This window comes from Cynoglossus semilaevis, chromosome 1 (genome assembly GCF_000523025.1).
Source record: "Cynoglossus semilaevis isolate Cse_v1.0 chromosome 1, Cse_v1.0, whole genome shotgun sequence".
NCBI lineage: Eukaryota > Metazoa > Chordata > Actinopteri > Pleuronectiformes > Cynoglossidae > Cynoglossus > Cynoglossus semilaevis.
In genome coordinates, this window is record NC_024307.1 from 19,838,782 (window position 1) to 19,858,507 (window position 19,726).

A 19,726-nucleotide genomic window follows, 5' to 3' on the forward strand; every position below is an offset into this window, starting at 1 on the left:
GAAGATAAACATATATTTCAAAGCTTTTACTCTACTTTTCCTCCTTCTTAGGCTCCATATCTTTGTTTTTTCTGGCAGTCACCTCATCACTTCCCTTCTTTTCCTCCTATAATTAGCAGGTTCATGGTAACTTTGCCAGGTTGCGTTTGTGTGTGGAGGAGCTACGGTCTATTCCAGGTGAAGGATGTATGAAGGCCACAGCCAGAGGAGGTGAGCTGCTGCAACAGGCAGTGCTCGACAGTCTGCAGCAGTTTAAACAGTACGTCAGACACATCAGCACTGGAAACCAAACTACCAACAGCAACTTATCAATACAGGTAAGGATCTCGCAAAACCCCCAGAAAACAAAGTACAAAAGTTCATAATAAAAGACTCAAGTGAGTGGAAACACAGATAGAACTGTGGTGTAATTTAGTCTGGGTTCAGTAGCAATGACTCCTTGTGGTTATAAAAGCAGTTAGTCACAACATGCAAAGACACTGGGGGACTGAACCTCTCACCTCATAGCACTAAGGACGGAAAAAGCGGAAACATAAATATCAAAGGATAGACAAATGCAGCTGCCTCGAAATGCACAAAAATATCAAGCAGAATAATTGACTATAAATATGTCTTGTCAACATTTTGTTTCTGTCTCTTTAAATCCGATTTGAAGGAGCCGATTTGAAAAAAGCATCCCTTTGGAGATAGTTACATAACGCTCTTTTCATACCCTTTAAATAGCTCCTTTCATGTTCAGTTCAATTCAAGTAGCGTTTTGAATTATGGATCACATTAGCATGTTTTTAGATGCATTAACATCCCAATTTAGTGGGTGACAAGACTGCATAGACAACATTCCAAATGAATTTCAAATGCAGCAAACAGGTTGAACTCATCTGCTGCTAAGGCATCTGTGGAGAATGAGCTGGAACACTGACAACGGGAAGTAACCAACAAAGATTGTATGTGATGAGATGTGAAGTGGTTAATATTGAATCACAAACCCTTTTAAATATGTAATTCAAATACATCTGAACAACTACGAATCACTTTCCTCTGGAGATTGCACCTGTTATGTTACAGCCAACTAATCCTGAAGTGATCTGGTTTTGTTTTGTTTTTTTTATTGATAACAGCTTTTTAAAATAAAAATGGTAGGTTTTTTCATTTGATTCAAAGACGTTACCATGCAACAAAGTATAAACATACACTATTTGAATCAGTTCCTTTGAAACATTTAGTGGTCCAGATGCAGACATCAGCCAGGGAATGAGAAACTACAGTCTTTGTGTCACATTTGAACAATGTGTTCCCGGATACAAGGCTGCTGTTGGTTGTTGACAAGGAATTCTCAAATCCCTGCCAGCTTTATTGGGAAGCTCTGGACAGATGATTACACTAAGAGCCACTGTTTCCGACAGGAGCGGCAGCAGATATGAATAGCACCATTAGAAGCCAGAGAGACACTAACCAGAGGCATAGCATTGTACCCGTGTGCATGTGTGTGCATGTGTGTGTGTGTGCATTAGGCCCCAGACTATACTACTGACTTAGCAGGAGGAAACTGGAAGCAGAAGCCACTAATAATCACAGATTAATCAGCCTCAACTGCTGCTGTTAATGTGCTTCTGTGGTTGATTTATCTATTTTTCACTGAAACTCATTTCATCCTCATACGTAGTCAGCACTTATTTAAGGTCTTGGGCAAAGATTAAAATGTAATTACAACATTTTCTTATCAGAAAATGTCGTTTTTGTGGGAGAAAATATATTATTATAGTATTTTACTGTGTTATAAGTAAAAGCCCTATTGGGAACCTGTTGCAAGACTTGAGGTCAAAGTAAAAGCCCTATTGGGAACCTGTTGGCATAATTCATGTGTTATCCTAACACTTTCATTTTTGGTACAAATGTTTATACTTAATACATTTTATAATCTGTTATTTTGGGTAGTGGAATGTCAAGTTGGTCACTCAAATGTAGTTTTTGGACCACATTAACATAACATTAACTAAATGCTTTGCTGTGATCATTTTGGGCCTGTGCCTGTACACTATTTACACGTTTCATCACCACTTGGAGAATTTAAACTCAAGAGTTAGTCTTTCAGTGCAGTTGTTGAAATGCTAAAGATTCAGTGATTTTTAAAAAGAAAATACACTGGAATGGTCCTAATTTATGTTATTCCAAGGATCGTATTTTTTTACTTAGTGGATTTATTTGTTGTGACTTTTCACAGTGACACATTTCTTTTTAAATATTCTCTTACTTTACTCCAAGGTTACAGTGCTGACAAGCCAGCCTGGGCAGGGAACTGTCCGCCAGTTGGAGATGGGGCTCAAGGACGCAGATGTGGTGTTGCTCCAGCAGCTCCACGTCGTGCAGGTGTACAGTACAGCAGACCTGGGCCAGGAAAATATCTCCAATGAAACCACATACACTGAAGCTGAAGGTAGGAGAGGAATGTGCAGAACTGCATATACACAAACACAAAAACTGTGTGCAGGATGAACACAGTTTGAAGAATGCATGTTACATGTTTCTTAACCACTATCACATACTCAACCTCCAAGTTCCATAAATCAACGTCAGCTGTGCGGAGCATTTATCACATTGTGTTTTTGCTACTGTTTGCCACATAATGTATCTGAAGTCAACAGTGGTTGACACATCATTCCAAACCCTTCCGGAAGGCTAACTTGATAATGACAGCATCTTCCAAACCCCTCCGGAAGGCTAACTTGATAATGACAGCCAATTGTGTTCTATTATATGAAGTCGAGTGGTGAGAGTGGCGAGTGCTCTGAAGACTCAGAGGAAGTAGAGACGGTGGGAAGTGGAGAGAAGAGAAACACTGGAGACAGAAGGGTGTGGTGAAGAGAAACAGGATAGTGGTGCCTAGAAAAATAATTATGTAACAGCTAAACTATTTCACAATGATTAAGTGTTACTATGCTGATTTTCATCTCGGAATGAATTCCCATCAGTCCTAAAGACAAACAATAATGTGACCATGCTACATTTATTACCAGTTTGAAAATAGAGAGAAAGAAGGGTACATTTAGAGTTAGGTAAGAAGTTTATTTTTTCAGAAGTTTTACAATTTGTGACCCACAAAGAAGAAAACATTTTTAGAGAAAAATCTATGTTGAACACCCATCCTATTCTGTGATGACAAAAGATGTCAATTCTGTGATACATATAAAGTATAAGTATAAATAAGTAAATTAAGTGTTCCTTAGGAAACCTTTGGCATAATATGGCAGCTGAGCCAACATACAAAAGGCTTGACATCCACTAAGGAATGCTCTAATATTTCAACTGATTATTGATGGATCAATATTCTCTGTATCTATTCTGTATAACAGTATAGTTCTTTCTGATCTTTAACAGTTGAAAATGACAACATTACAAAAATGCTATCTTGAAAATGTTGAAAATGACAACATTACAAAAATGCCTTGAAATCACTGAGGTTTTATTTGGTACTAGACCCTAATCAGGATCATGGAGTCAAATGTTGAATTGAGGATGTTATTCTATCTAAACATAGATAGAACACACAACACTTAACTGACCATTTGGTTCAGTTTAATTCCAATACAAAGGTTTTAAAATTGAGCAGGAGACAATCACAAATACATCAGACTCCGTAAGCCAAAATTTAGGAAGCAGTGTTCAGCCTGGGAATAGTTTGGAATCTGGGTGCGTTGTAGAATCTTAATCATGTCCTTGTGTGTCAGATACAGGGTGGGAATGTTCTAGAGAGCGAGACATAACAGCCATTATGTCTTACTTAACACCAGACGATTTGTTTTAGACGTGTGTCTTACTGTCATTTCATGAAGAGCAGTATATTATTATTAAGACTTGGGCAGAGCAGCTACTTTTTTCTGTTACAAACTAAGCTATTAGCAGAAAGTTGCACAACTTTTTGCACATTTAACCGAGCATCTGTGAGGCCAGTTTTAAATACGTTTAGATGGATAGATAGTTTAAACAAAAGATGACAGTCTACCAAACAAATTGGTTTCTCTCCTGATCTTTGGGAATCTGCCACAGATGTGCCGTCCTCGTACAGGTATAATAGAAGCCTTAGCTTGTATTATTCCCTGTGATGTAACTAGAGTCAGAGATTGTTTCAGAGGAAATTGAGTATTTCATCACGTAGAAAAATACCCTATTGAAAACCAGAGAAGAGGGATGAAAGGGGGGAGACACTGGAGAGGGTCACGAGGGAAATAATGAACAGGAACAGTAGAAGAGAGAAGAATATGGATAAAAAAAAACGTAGTGGAGCTGCCAAGAGAATGGGTAGTGAGATAAGTGACAGACAGCTTTTGATATCAGTATCAATGGGTTGAAATGTCCTTTGGCTCTCTGCCTCCATTAGGACAAGGAGAGTGACATCACCTGAGGGTGATGGTAGTCCTGGCACTAACCCAAAAGCCTTTTGTCAATGTCAGACTTCCTTTAGGGTCAATAAAATATTATGTCTGGGACAAAATGCCAGATTTGAATAGCAGTCAAATTTAATAGCTGTGCGTTAGTTATGGCTGCTACATAGGATACAGGGTGGAAAGTTAACTAAACCATCAACCAACAAAACAAATGCCGAAGAATTAATTAGTTGGAACAAAACAAATGCCGAAGAATTAATTATTACCACTATGCAGTGGCCATTTCACGTATAATCATAATAAAGTAGTCATAATGTAGTGCAGATACAACATGGTGTCTTGTATTTGTACTTTTAGTATTATGCAGTATTTCAATAAAACACACATTTTTACAGCCATATCTCAAGATGCCATCAACTTGATTTAGAGTCAATCACACTAGATCACACATCACAATGCACTGACCATATTAGTAAAATGGGCTATATCACTGTTAGCCCACTTAGCTTACCATAGCAGGAGTGACAGGAAGACATCTTGTGTGTTTTCCTCCAGTGAGCAGTGGATGTTCTGGCTTGTGTCATGTGCTGATTAGTCCTTTCTTTCACAGAATAAGCTGACAAAATGCACCTAATTCCTTAGACATGATTGTTGGGAGACTGAAGGAAAAGCTAACACGGTTCTGTCACATGTGCACTCAAACCCAGGCGTGGAAGTAATGATGGCTGCTGGGAAACTGAGTTCAATGGCTATCTGGTGTTTGATCAAAGTTACAACTTATGTATATCCTGGATTTATACAATAAAAATTGACAAAAGATAAGGATTTCCACACTTTCTACAATCATAGTAGCCACGTGAGCATGATCAGTATCGAATTGGATACATTTATAAGAACCAGGTGCCCTTTTACTTGGTAGCCAACATGCAGCTTTAGGTGGAATTGAAACACTCACACTCATGTCAGATCCATCATAAAGTCAATGAAACTTAGTTATTAACACCCTTTGCTTCTCAGCGGGGATGTGAATACATTTGTCTCATAGACCGTCCATCTGCTGCGACATGAATTCATTACAAAGACTCAGCCCATGTATCTCTGCGGCCATATTGAAGTCACTGTGCACAGGGCCTGTGCAATCTGTTGCACAACGGTGAGCCAATTTGTCAGCTTCCATTCACGTTTCTGTTCCAAATCATTTTTGAAGTCTCATTACCCTTGGTGCCGTTCTCCTTAAGGGCGTCACGCAGAGAGACGATGTGCAGACACCTTCAAGGCAGCTGTGTTTGTGTGAAAAAAAAGGACATCTTTCACTTCTTTTTTTCTACACAGTCACAGCTGCAGCCACACCGCTCATGGGCACATCCAGACAAACACTGCAGTCACACTGATGAATAACCGGGGTTGGCTTGATACTGAGAACACCTGGACTTTGTCATCTTGGTGAACCTTTAACCTAAACAACATGACAATGAATTATGGAAAAACGTTAAGTGTGTTCAAACAGTCTATTCTATTTTGAACAGTCTTGTACAAGTGCAGGAAGATATGTATGATATTGTTCAGTGCAAGGAGAGGGTATAAAAGAGTCAGCTGGAGAGGTTGGGGATTGAACCCACGACTTTGTACATGCAAAGCACACGCTCTACCACTGAGTTACATCCCCTCTCTGTAAGAACGGACATCATATCCTCTATGACGGAAGGCAGATTAACAGTGTTTCACAAGTTGTCCTGCCCACTAATAAGCTAATAAGCTATAAGATCCTGTAGCCATATATATGGATGTGAGTAGTGATGGAAAATGTTCAGGTTCATATCATTTTTATTTCATATTAAATCGGTGTAGTATGGAGCCTCATGCATGTGAAGAGTGCACTCTACCACTAAAACTGTATATTCCCAGATTATTTTAAAAGAACATGATGATGGGATTATGGATTACAGTGAAATTAACAAGAAACATTGTGTAATTTCCCTAACTAATGTGTTGGCGGGGATATATTTTTTCTTTTTATCAGCCTTTCACTGGAGGGATATATATTTTTTTCTTTTTATCAGCCTTTCACTGGTTGTTTTTTAAGAAACCAAATATATACCTAATATAAATATAAACCAAATATGTGATACTTTAAGTATAAATGTTAATACAGAGCTTTGCATTAACAGCAAACATGGCTGAAATATTCAGTGTAAATAGAAACAGAACTGACAGAAGTTGCCTCTATGTCTTTTTAACGTTTAGACTGCATCACTCTCATGGTGAAATCGTATCTGCAGACAGTTTGTGCTGCCACCTTGAGTATGGAATACTCTCTGGAATACGTTTCCTCTGCTTATTTGCCTCCTTTAGAACATTTAAACCATTTGGACAGCCCACACACAGCCGTGTTGGATCAGCATACATCGCACTAAATTATTTTGAATCCTGAGAATAATGACTCTGAAAAGTGTGCCCCTGGAGAAGAGGATTATAATCCACTGCCCGGCAGCCCAGATTCATGGCAGGGTTTGCAGTAGGACTCACAATGAGCCTCACTGCACGTATTAAATTACAATGATAATGTGAAACTTCCATCACATGCTTACTTATCATTATCTTTTAAACTCACTCTAAGGGAAAAGGGCCTCATAAGATTTCAAATATGGGTTTTCAGAGTAAAACAATTGCAAATGTGGATGTATTTTAATTTAAGGACAGTGAAGGACAGTGTTGCCATTTAAAACTAGCACAAACTCAGGCTGCAATTTCCAACAGTGCAGCTTTTAGAAATTCATATTGCAGACAAAAAAAAAATAACAATCAATAACTGTGGCTTACACTGATATTGTTTTTTATTAAAGATATATAGAAGTAAACTGATTGCAGTGTTGTTGTCAGTGTAACTAACATTCTATTTCTGATATCATTTTTATTTGTTTGCCATCAAGGTGGTACATACTGCTAAGAAATGGAGAGAGCTTTATGTATACATATGTACAATATATACATTATGTATATATATTATATATATAAACATATATATAGCATATATATATATCTATATATACTATATATATATATATATATAGTATATATTGCATCAGCAGCTGCCCCAGCCATGATTTCCGCTCCGTGAGTCATATTTATTAATAGTTTTGATCCTTTGACATTTTAAATCACCACATAAAGTCATCCACCACTTCCCATAAGGTTTTTCCCCCATCCCAGGGTTGCCCCTCACCTCGCTGTCTCTTCCTCTGCCTCTGAGAGTAGGTTATTTTTCCATCAGTGTCAGCTAGTTTACTTTGGTTTGTGGTTAGTGAAAGTGGCTGTGAGGAAGCCCCACCCAGACCTGCTGACACACAAGGCCGCAGCCAACCATAGCTACAACGAAACCCTTTCACACACAAAAGAAGGAACTAAAACCATACTAACACTTCAAGCTTGAGTGACAGCAGTGTGTCTGGCTTCATTGTTCTTTTTCAGTTCTTATTGTTATTATTTGTCGTTAAATATGGATTGACATGAGTGACACTGTAAATGTATGTTTGTTCAACTGCAGCCCACACATGTTCTAAGGTCAAGCTGTTCGCACCTCTGAGTGACGTGAGCAGAGCAGCAGGTGATGGTGCAGATGGAGATTAGTTACCACAGGATCTAGACTCTGTTAGGCCCACTCTGAGAGGCCTGTTTGTTTGTTTGTTTTATTCACATTAATGACCTTAAAAAAATCCTTTTACCAGTACATTTTATGTAAATATTTTATGACTTCCTGTCATTTGCAGGAAGAGAGACTAGGTATTGATTGATTGATTACTTCTAATTATTTTAAAGAGAAAACAACAAGGGAAAGGAGTCATCAGACCTGTTTGTCCAACTGACAGATATACAGAAAATTCTTTAGTATGTTGACAAGTATAATGCAACATGATCGAGCTTCTTACGCACCACAATGCTTGAGTAAAATGAATCCAACACACGGTTGTTAAATGCTAAAATAAAAAAAAATTAAAAAGTTAAAAAATAGAAAATGATTCACTCCTCCTTGCATTTCTCAACTATACTACATTAACTGTGTAACTCTGTACTTTCTTTGTCTACTTTACTCTGCCAGCCGCTGTTAACCTCTGTAATCAAATCATCCAATTTGCCTTCATCTCCCGCTCTTCAAAGGAAAATCACAGGAGACAGAGTACAGTTTCTAAATTGTGGGTGATGTGGTTAACTAATGGAGACTGCCTTCTACCAGAACAGTTTTAAGACCCAGACATCAAATACAAAAACTGAAGCTTGCCCTACCACATGATTCAGATCAAATGATTCACTTCTGTCCTATAGCTTGTGAACGTTTTGGTTTGTTCTTACAAAGACAACATAACTTTCAATTTTTATCGTCTTGTTTGATTTAAAGTCATTTTACTCTCCGTTCTTTAGCTACAACACTTTAGAACAACATTGGACACTTTTCATAAGAAAACCACGTGTCTGTAATAATTTTTCCTTCCTCTTCTATAGTCTCTTCTCATTTCCTTTTCAACATGAATTCTGTCTGCAGAGCTCTTCTCATCCTCTTCTCGTCTTCTTCAAGTGCTTTAAAGATTCAACAGCTGCTACCATCTTGGGGTCTCTTAACCCTTCTCCATCTCCCGACTTCCTGTTTGCTCAATCTGCTCGAGAGCCAGCAGTTGATCTCCTGCTGCCTGGTTGCTCTTTATCCAGTGTGCCATGTTAAAGACAAAGCCATGCTCATCATAACATAATTAGCTTTTTCCACAAATAAATGTGATTGCAGCTCATCTTTGGTGTTGGGGTGGGTTTAACAGCCTTATAAGTTCTAACAATCTGACCTAACACATTTCCCTTTATTTCCACTCCACGTTCTTTGCATATCTGTGCTGTCATTCCCCCAGTCACTGCCCCTTCTTTTTAAGTGTCTATCTTTTACAGAAGTGGCTGTGAGGCGACGGGGTCACACAGTGCTTGGTGTGTTCAGATCCACTTTTAGACCACATGCTCAATGTCCTGTCTGTCTGAGTCGAAAAGAACATCAATGAGCTATTCAGCATTAGTGCTCAGAAACACACCCACTGACTGACAAGAACACTTTGTGTTGTCAGTGTTGGTCCATATGATGGAAGTGGAGATCATGGAAGAATTCTATAAACACTGCTGTTATTCTATTTATATACAGACCCTTTAAAGTTTGTGCCAGGAAGACACCGTAGTTAAAATCTTACATCAGTGCCAAAGAGCCTTTCCCCACCCCTCTTTTGAACAGAATAGTTTAACATTTGATGTCGTTGTTGTCTTGTTTTTAAGAACAAAGATTAAACCACATATTTCCTACTATATGTATGACCAGTAGCATCTGGTGAAAAATATTCTAAGGGGAGCTGTGCCATATTAAGCCAGTTTCGGCAACTATCCCAATACAATTTATCACAAACAGCAGGATGCTGCTGTGCTGTGAGATACCAATTACTTAATGGCAGAATTAAAAAGCTCTTACACACAAACATAGGTGTTGCATTTGAAACGTGTAAACTATTTTATCATAATTACACATTTATTTGCAGGCAGGGAAGTTTGATGAATTCATGTTTTAACTAGTACGCTGACCATTGTGGAAATTCATAACTTTGTAGTCAGAAGCATTCTTTTTGACGATTCCCACCCTTACAGATCACGGCGTCCATTATATGATTCTGTGAAGGCTGATCTTTATCAGAATTGATGAGTCAAAACTGTGTTGTCATGCAGTTTCTTCTTCTAACAGTGCATTACCTTGCACAGACGCTGGTTTCCGCACTTAGGGTAATGGTACCATGTTTGATGGTCAAAGCAGTGATGCACTTTGTTCCTAATGGACAGAGTTAGAGGAACCATTACTGGGTTAAGACTAGGAAAAGACATACAAATAGAAATATAAAAAGAAAAGCAGAGGAACAAGAGGGAGAAAATATCAAGGTATGCATATGAAATGCAACCCTAAACCATTACAGTCCCAGTCTCCAATTACATTATATCCTGGATGGCTCCTGACACACGGACACCAGTTGAAGGTGTCACAGTCAGATACTGTTTATCACACGTTGCAGTCTGAATCTTGCGGAAACAATCCAAATTCCTTGGCATGTTAAATGTAATGTTTTCTAAAGAAAATATTCAGTTAATTCAGCTAATTTCAGTTATTTGTTATTTAAAATACTTAAATATGTACTTAAATATGTAAATGTGCAGACAATTGTCGAATTTATAACCATTCCTAAACACTGGCAAGCTACTTCTGAAGATTTGTAATTTAGATTCAGGCAATTTATGGGTAAGAGCAGCAGGCTAGCTCACAATCAGCATAAGTGCCTTGATTAGTAATATTCGTTTTAAATTAACATATTATCTCAGTAGCTAACTTCCAAAAGTAATTTAATTTAAATAAAGTGTCAGAATCAGTTTTACTGCAGAGTTGATTTCAGTCACAGGTTTTGTGATTCATCTGTCTCTGAGGAGATGACTGTTGTATTTTAATTTCTCGTGTGATCAAGTAGTTTTAGAAGGTTTGCGTGCCTATGTGAGTACCTTTGTGTGTCTGTGTGTAGGAGTGAAAGCATGAGAGACATTTTCTGTGGCTCTCATATTCCATTCTTAGTCTCTCCTAGTTGAATCATCTGCATGTGTAAAGGTTTCAGATCATTAAACCGGAGCCAGTGTAGAAAAGGCCATTAGCGGCGACTGCACTCTCTGTGTTACTCTCTGTGCATTTGAAGAATGTCCCGAGTCAGCAATGGGAACTGCAGGACCCGCAGTAATAAACCAAGCTGTTCAATGTATATAGAGACTGCAGTACAGGCAGCGGAGTGACTTTGTTATTCCAAAATATTGGAATGGATTATACTACCTAAGATTTAAATGTCTTTAGTTTGCCGATGTGAATAGGAAAGGGGAGGGGCTTATGTGTCCATATACTCAACCTCTTTACATCTTAATTTGTATTAGTTGACTGGGAGGTTTGTCCATTAGCGGCATCTGTCAATGCTAATCTCCAGTATACACATCCAGTTAGACTTTCTACGACCTCAGCAAAGAATGTTGCTTTATGTACAGATAACACACACACACACACACACACGGGTGTGCAGATCAGACTCAGGTGGAGACTCCAGCTTAAAAACGAGCAAGCGAGGGTTACTTGGAAAGAAAAGGAAGGAGAGCACGAGGAGATAAAACTGGAAATTGATCATTTTTATATCCGTGTAATATAACTGCAGTAAACACACACTTAATGAAGTCAGCAAAGATGGAGCAACTGAGAGACTGGAGGCCTTAGCAGGGTAAACAAATCCTTCATGAGGGCAGATAAGCCTTTAGAGAGAGAGAGAGAGAGAGAGAGAGAGGATCATTACTTCAGTTCACTTCAGGGTCAACTGCTCTTACCTATCTATACCCACACACATATACACAAGGTCTAAACACAGGGTTTTCCAACAGTGTGGTCCAGCATCCTCTCCCCCCATCCATCTCTTTTATCTCAGCATGTCTTCCACTCTCCTCCGCTCTGCTCCTCCTCTTGCTCTTCCTTTAAGTCATACACTCCTTTTTTACAAACCAGTGTCCCTATTTATTCATCTTCTTCTTCCTCTTTTTTTCTCCCTTAGCCACTGACCTCTACCCTTCTCCCCAGACGGACATTATTCGAGAGAAATGGCCATTGATTTGTTGAAGCCCCTTTTCTTCATCTACCTCCGTGTTTAGAGGTTGTTGTTGTTTATATACTCCTGACATCTCCAGGAAAACACAAATGTTTCCCCTTTGTCTCTGTATTTAAAAGGCCTTGGTCTGTTGTGCTCCTGAGATCCTTGTAAACAGCAAACAGAAAGGACACCAGCCATTAAACTGTGTCAGTATCACTAAGGTACTCCTTGGAGCTTCTCTCCCCTGTTACCATGTTGGTGTTGTATGCACTCGTGACCCTGGCGGTGCTACAGTGCTAATCCCAAGAGTACTTTACTACAGTTACAGTTACAGTTCTTTACTAAATCTAACTGGACATAAGAACCTTGTAAAACTGCAGAATCCTTCATTTGATTTTTTCCCCCTGGTTTTACTCTCTCAGTCTCATTCATATCTCCTTTTCTCAGTCACCATACTTTTCAGTGGCACTCAGTAGATATCAGTCACAATCATCCATCATCCATAATGTGGTTTCCCCCTCAGATTCACTGCTCATTTCTACATCAGCCCACTGCCCACTACTGAATTAGGCATCACTGTATCTCCCTCCAAAGATATGGACTTTTATTTCTTGAGTTTGTCCCTTAGAGGTTAAACCCTATCTAAAATTGTCCTGCCTCGTTCCACGCAGCACTTCCTGTTAGTTATCTCCTGATGGTGCATTAACATTTAAACACTAGACAGAGAGAACAGGAGATAAGCCAACAGGAGTTCTGTGTATTCAACAGTAATAAATGAACCCTGGGAAATACGAGCGGAGGGAGAAGGATGAGGTGGAGGAGGTCCACAGGTCATTTTCTGTTTATAATGATGAAATAGAACTGAGAAGGAAAAGAGAGCAGAGCAGAAGCTCTGACAACCAAAGAAAACAGGCAAAGATTTACATCAATTTACTCAAATAAACCAAAGCAGCAGAAAGACGGCTGCTACTCTGGCCAAAATGTAATCCAGACCGTTTTCCTTCAGGATATAAACTTCAGAGCCTCTTATCCAATAAAGCTTAGGGTCTTTGTATGATCCGGAAATTATGAAAGCCCCAAAGTGTCAGCAAGTTCAAAGGCTCTGGGGTCAGTTTATGCGTTGTAGTCTGTTTTATTCATTACATCTTTCCGCCCTCTAGTGGTCAGAAAAAGACAACGTTATTGTGCAAATGCGGTGTATTATGGAGAGTGAAATGGATGCCCCTGTCTGTAGAGAGTCTGATGTCTGGGCTGGAGATTGAGTCGCGGCGAGTGGAAAACAGTGTTTTGGCTTTGGAGAGTGTGTTGAAGGAGTGGCTGCAGGAGCAGGGAGGTGACAGGGAGCAGCTGCACCTGCTGCTGCCCAGCAATACAAAACACCCCAACCCAGGTTAGAATTTAAATCTACCACATGTGACATATTCTGCATATAGCAATACTAACTAACTACTAACACGTGCCCTGTGTAGTGTGTCTGAAGTGTGACATGCAGGAGCGTCTGATCAGCCCTGCACTCATCCCTGTGTCACCTAACCTGGGAGTGATGACTGAGAGCACTCGGGACTTCCTGGCTGTCAACAGGACCTCGACCAATCAGAGCCTGCCACCACAACGATTAAAAGTAATCAAGTAAGATCCAAGGCTGCATCTTTTCACAATGTAAAAATATTTTTCGTCACTAATAGTTTCTCTAAGACACCATAAAACAAAGATGATGAAAAAAATTGCAGGAATAAGGACAGGAATTGATATACAGTTTGGAGATTCGATTCAGAATTGTTGTTTTTTTTTTTTTTTTTAGAGCTGACATTTTTTAGCATTTTGGGATATTTTTAGATATATCAATTTTACATTATATGTTATATTTTACTTCCAGTGGACTCACCACCCACAGGAAGTTTCGGAGGGGTGAGGGGGGGGTGGTACAGTGCAGTGTGATTTGGGTGGCGGTCATGGAGACTGCTGCCCCCGTGACCCGGTAACGGATAAGGGGATGAAAATGGATGGATGGATGGATGGATGTTATATTTAAGTGAACCAACAGTAATATCACATCAGTAATATAAGGGTCATTATTACTTAATTAGAAATCTCTGTTTGTGTGTGTGTGTTACAGGGCGCTGCATGCAGTCGGCCTCTGTGAGAGCGTGCTGTATGGCCTACCTCTGGTGATCCGCCCCACCACTTGCTGGCGTCTGGACTGGGAAGAACTGGAGACCAACAACAACTTGTTCCACGCTCTCTGTCATACACTTCACGTCTGGGAACACATTCACAAACAGATTGACATGAAAAGTCAATCCTAACTTTCCAGTTTAGATGAAAACTTATTTAACCTTCTGTTTTGCAGAGTCGTGATTTGTTTTTGCTGCTGCAGGTGGAGCCTCTTCAGACTTCTGCAACCGGAGGCTCAGGTGTGTGACTGATTAGTAAATAGAGCACTGATGTAAAAAAAAAAAGTGAACCTGTAGTGTGCATGTTTGTACAATACAGGTGTGTATTCTCATTACGTGCTCCAGTCGTCCTCGTCGCTCTCTCTGCTTCTGAAGCCTGTGGCCTCCAGGGAGCTGTTGCTGCCCTGTTCACTGCCTGTCTCAATGCAGGACCCCGTACTGGACGCCATGCAAACCATACAGGTCAGGGGGACACAGGAGTCAACACCATAGACTGTGTGAAGAAGGTGTTTATTTCCATTCGTTCCTACAAAACAAAAATAATATTAATAAAGCAACTGAGTGAACTGAAAAAAGTAACTAACCACAGGGGGGCGCTGTCAATAGTTACCAAAGCTGTCCTACCAACAAAACTTCAATAACAGAACCCAAAACAAGAAAAGAAACAGTTATTGATTCAAATGTCTGTCTGTAGTGATTATAGAAATGTTTTTCTAAATTAAAAAAATCAATAGGCTGTGTTAATTAAAAGGGAATTTAAATGTAATAAATATATTTTCTTTCTAATGTCTGCATAAAAAACATTATTATTATTATTTTCCATTATTAGGGTGGAAACACACTAGATGATGCAAATTATCGCTCCGACATACACTGTACCCGTTTCAGCTTGAATATTCTAAATACATGAAAGTACAAGTAGCCCATGTTTGAAAACTTCCCAATCAAGTCTTTAAGTGCAGAAGTAATAATACTTCAAAAATAAAAAATACAATTAAAATAAAAGAGTTCTCTGACAAATGTAACCACTGCAAAACTCCTCACTGTTCTCCCTGTATTGCTAATAGAATTACGACCAAAAAAAAGTTGCAGTACTTTCCTGTAGTTTCTAGTACCTGGCAAGGACAGAGCAGGTACTCCCCCAAGTTTGTTGAAGTATTAATTGTGGTGGAAACAAAATCGAACTCTTTAAAAACAGACAACACAGGGAATTTTACATTACATTTGTCATGAGTGTGTGTGTCCTCTGTCTCTGTCAGAGTTGTCTCACTCAGCTCGATGAGGACGTTGTCTTCAACCCTCTCTCTCTGAGCAGTAACCTCTACCAGCAGCTGAAAAGCCGAGGCCTGGCCTCACAGGCACGGTATCCATACAGGTCAGTGTGTGACGTCATCGTCAGTGCACTCATCTTAATCCTGTTCGTTACCGACGTCAACTAATTGTTATTATTAAATTTGACCGTTATTAGGGTTCTGCCTGCTGCTAGTCACAGAGACCAGTCACAACCACCAGGGAGCGCTAAATCCACAGCCATCAGACAGCCGCGTCAGGTAAACAACACGAGTTTTATGTCAGTGTAAAGGTCACAAAAAATCCGTCATGGTGACAATTCAAGGCTAAATCGAGAACTACATTTTTATTTTTATTTTTTTTACTATACAAATGTGTGGTCTAAGTTCTTCATTTTTGTGTGAAAACACGAAACTAAATGCAGACATGCACCCAGTCTGAATGTTGAGGTCATTTTTTTATGATAGTGGAAGTAATGGAGGACATTCTTGTGGTTCGAAACAGGAGTCTCAGATTAATACAATATAAAAGAAACAAATCTGTTTGTCGTCTCGTTTCTTTTTTTCAACACAAGTATTCCTCTAAGACTCTGATATACTGTTAAGTATGATCCCGTGGTCGGTTGAAGGTCAGGCTATAACACTATAAAGATTAAAGAAAATGAATGCAATTGGATGTTTATCAGTGTATACTTGACCCAGTGTGTGGCAGTAATGCAGCTGCTGGGTTGCAGAGCTGTAGAAACAGAAGCCAGTGGAAACATTTTAAGAACACAGGAGAATTTAAAAAAAATGTGTGAACTTTATCACAGGGGTGTGCAGCTTCACTAAATACCAGGCACTGTGGGCTAGAAGTGCACAGGCCGACTAACCACAAAACTGTCAACTCAAATGTGTGAATAATTGCTTGTCTCTAACCATAACCATAATATAATTCTTATCATTGTAAAACAAATGTGTTTTTTTGTTGTTGCTTTTTTTAATATAAACTTGTATGCGACCAATTAATTTCCTATACATCTGAACATCTAATGTGCAATTTCCAGCACACGTGTCTGTACCCAAAGAGATATAACTGTTGGTGCAGTGACTCATCGGAGGTGATAAGAATGGTGTAAGATTCAAACTGTTCCCTTCATGGGCACAACACAGGAAGGAAAGGTTAAACACACGATGATCTGTTCTTTTTCTTCTTTTTTTTTTCTTCTTTTTTTTCAACCAAACAGCTTTAATGAACACACACAGCTAATATCTGCTTCCTGTTTCCCCCTTCTCATCTTGTGTTTTTTGTGTGTGTCAATTTTATCAAGTATATTGAAAAGACAGATTTATTTCCATTTCCATTCATTTGATGCCACAATTCTATTTTTCATAAGTGTGTATTCATACATTGATGACCTATTATTACACCCGTGTGTGTGTGTGTGTGTGTTTATCTCCAGGCACAAAACCAGCGTTGTCACACAGGAGCAAACAGTAGGGTCAAAGCTACCGTGGCTCCGATGACCTTTACCTCCTCCAACTTCCCCTCTTCCTCCTCTGTTGGGCCTCCTCCTGCGAGGATCCCCCGTCTGAGTCTGGCGCTCCCCAGCAGTAACAGCGGAGGCCGCAGTGTTCCAGGTCCAACTCCACCGGAGGAACATGTGACGACTCCATGACAATCTAACGAGAACAACAGCCAGGTGAGTGGGACGAGAGAGGAAGTGTGGTATTTCATATGAAAACACTTCAAATCCATACCTCTTAGTTCAAAGGGATTTCCAGTGGGAGACAGAATTGCTAAGTCAGCACGCACACAGTTATTGGACGCCAAGACACAGACTGGGAAGTGGTCGTAACCACCCAAAGAGTGAGACACAGCAAGTGTGTGTGCGCTGTAAACATTTACGTGCAAATTACAGTGAGTCTTAAAAAGGTTTTGCGAGCCGCCTGATTACACACAAACTTTATAACGGAGACAGATAAGCCAAGTGTGCCTGTGTCTGTGAGGAGAAAAGGAAGGAAGAAAAGTCTCAATTCTCCATCCTGTGTTTTTTTTGCTGACGGAGAAGAAGATCTGACTATAAAAAAAATAAAATAAAAATTGTACGGAAAAGATGAAAAGAAAGGAAAGAGCGAAACAATGGTGTCATAAAAACTGTCAAAGGCAAAGTAAAGGGCAGAGTGGGTGGTGTGGAATATATGAGAGAATATGTGAATAGCTGGTAAATTTACCATGATACCAGCAAACCTCTCATTGGTTACTCTGAATAATTTCAAGGCCCAGAGTGTACAAATCAAGATGACTTCTGTGGAGAAATAGTAAAACAGACAGATTACACTGATGTTAAGTAGGTCACTGATGAGACTAATCAGGTATCACTATCTCCAACTGTGGCCTTCTGTCTTTGAAACTATTGTTAAATATTAAAGGGATTGAATGAAGAAATTTAGAGATTGGCTCCAACATAAAACTAAAAATAACTAATAAAAGGACATCGCCAAACTAGTGTAGTACGATCCAAAAATATTATAAATTACGTTAATTTTACTCCTGGATGACTACATCCATCTGTTATATAGTGTGTGGTCTGTGGTTGTAGCATTTACGGAGTTGTATCTTAGGATGTACATTTGAAACAGACTGAGACTTCCATAATTGTCAACTGGTTTCTCTGTGAGAAGAGAAGTCCATAAGGTCCTTCTTAAATGACATCACAGACATAAACACGATGACTAGTTTTAACAGTGTGTGAGTAGAGCACGATGGCTAGTTTGTAGAATGTCACGTGATGTGATTTAAACTGAAACAGGCGACTGTATGTGACAAAAGTCAATACACTCCCTGACCTGTGTGACCTGTGATTAGGATCTATGAACATCCTTCATAAAGGTGCTAGTAGATGTACAAAAAAACGAGTCCTTAGACTGGAATATATTCAACGTCACCCTGGAAACAGGTGGAGCTACACACAGACAAACTGTCTGAACACAGCCTCACTGTTTTAATGAGAGAGAGAGAGCGAGAGAGAGAGAGAGAGAGAGTACAGTAAAACAGCAGACAGAGGGGCCTCTCTGCTCTCCTTCTCCCCCACAGCATGCTCTTTCTCTCTCTCTCTCTCTCTCTCTCTGGGGGTCAAAAGCTGGCCATATCAGGGGGCTGGAGGCGGTGGATGGAGGCGGGACTGAAAAAAGATGAAAGTGATGAATAAAACAGCCTGTTGTGATAAATGTGAACATGATAGCTCAGCTAGATGTGTGTATGTGTGTTGGTTATGCTGGCAGGGCCATCATCATCTGAATTTTTAATGTCACATTTCCAGTGGTTTATATCATATTTCGACATTGGTCATAACACCACCAATATTATTATTTCATGTTAATTAAACACACGCACGCACACACACATCCTCAGCCTCCCGCCATTCCGCCTTCGTGTTGGACTTCACAGCATTTGGGATCCACAGTGTCAAATGACCACACGATGTTGTGATGTTACAGGACTTCCGCATTCATGAATTACAACCACAACTGTGCTTTTGTCCCTGAGGAGATTTACAAGTGGAAGCCCAAAACTGCTCACTGACATTTTATCTCTGTTCTCTTCCCAGCACACAGTGGAGTGGACCCGCTTGAATTTCATACATTGGTTCATATAGAACCACAGCAGCTTCTCTGTCCTGGAAAGAAAGGTCAGAGGCAGAGTTCCTCTGTTTGACCCGAACACCATCAGACACACTCCATATTAAATGTCAACACTGTGGGAGTTAACTGTATGTGCGGTTGACAAATACAAAAGTGCGACTGTTTGCGTTCGCAAATTTATTCAAAGTGAAGTGTTGCATGGGGGATTTTTGAAATACTGCATGTCGGCCATTTTTTGTTCGGCGCTGTTGTGTCAGATGACAAACATTCGTATGGCAGAGTTGCCCCTGACGTTGTTCTAGTTCACTTTTAAGGATGTTACTCGTTTTAAATGTAATTGAATATTCGAGGTATAAACAACCAGTCGACACCGTTTCAAGTGGTTTGTTCTCTGAGTGAATTCTCAGGTTTCTCTTCTAAAGCACAGTTCATGTACATGTAGCATCAAATTTGCTTAGGACTGAGAATTTGCTTGCCTTCACTGACTCCTACACTCCTACTCCTAACACACCTTTAAAAAGTAGAGTTGCTGTTATAATGAAGCTCAGTATGAACAGATTAAAGTTTGAGTTAACTGTATCCTTTAC

General features: G+C 39.6%; 1 protein-coding gene and 1 long non-coding RNA gene across 2 annotated transcripts in view; one reads left to right on the forward strand and one right to left on the reverse strand.

Moving 5' to 3' along the window:
* Positions 1-17,262, forward strand: part of m1ap (meiosis 1 associated protein) — a 19,376-nt gene extending 2,114 nt beyond the window's left edge. Inside the window, 10 exon segments of the mRNA XM_025063277.1 lie at positions 77-317; positions 2,263-2,434; positions 13,287-13,442; positions 13,522-13,681; positions 14,169-14,310; positions 14,403-14,466; positions 14,546-14,688; positions 15,486-15,601; positions 15,695-15,776; positions 16,958-17,262. Of these exon segments, the coding sequence (XP_024919045.1) occupies positions 77-317; positions 2,263-2,434; positions 13,287-13,442; positions 13,522-13,681; positions 14,169-14,310; positions 14,403-14,466; positions 14,546-14,688; positions 15,486-15,601; positions 15,695-15,776; positions 16,958-17,173 (1,492 nt within the window). The 3' untranslated portion in view covers positions 17,174-17,262.
* LOC112488181 (uncharacterized) lies at positions 14,211-17,350 on the reverse strand. The gene is made up of 4 exons (XR_003052014.1): positions 17,256-17,350; positions 17,029-17,177; positions 14,563-14,752; positions 14,211-14,312 (listed from the first exon to the last, which is right to left on the reverse strand). It is a non-coding gene; the product is annotated as an uncharacterized LOC112488181 (long non-coding RNA).
* Between the last annotated feature and the right edge of the window lie 2,376 nt (positions 17,351-19,726).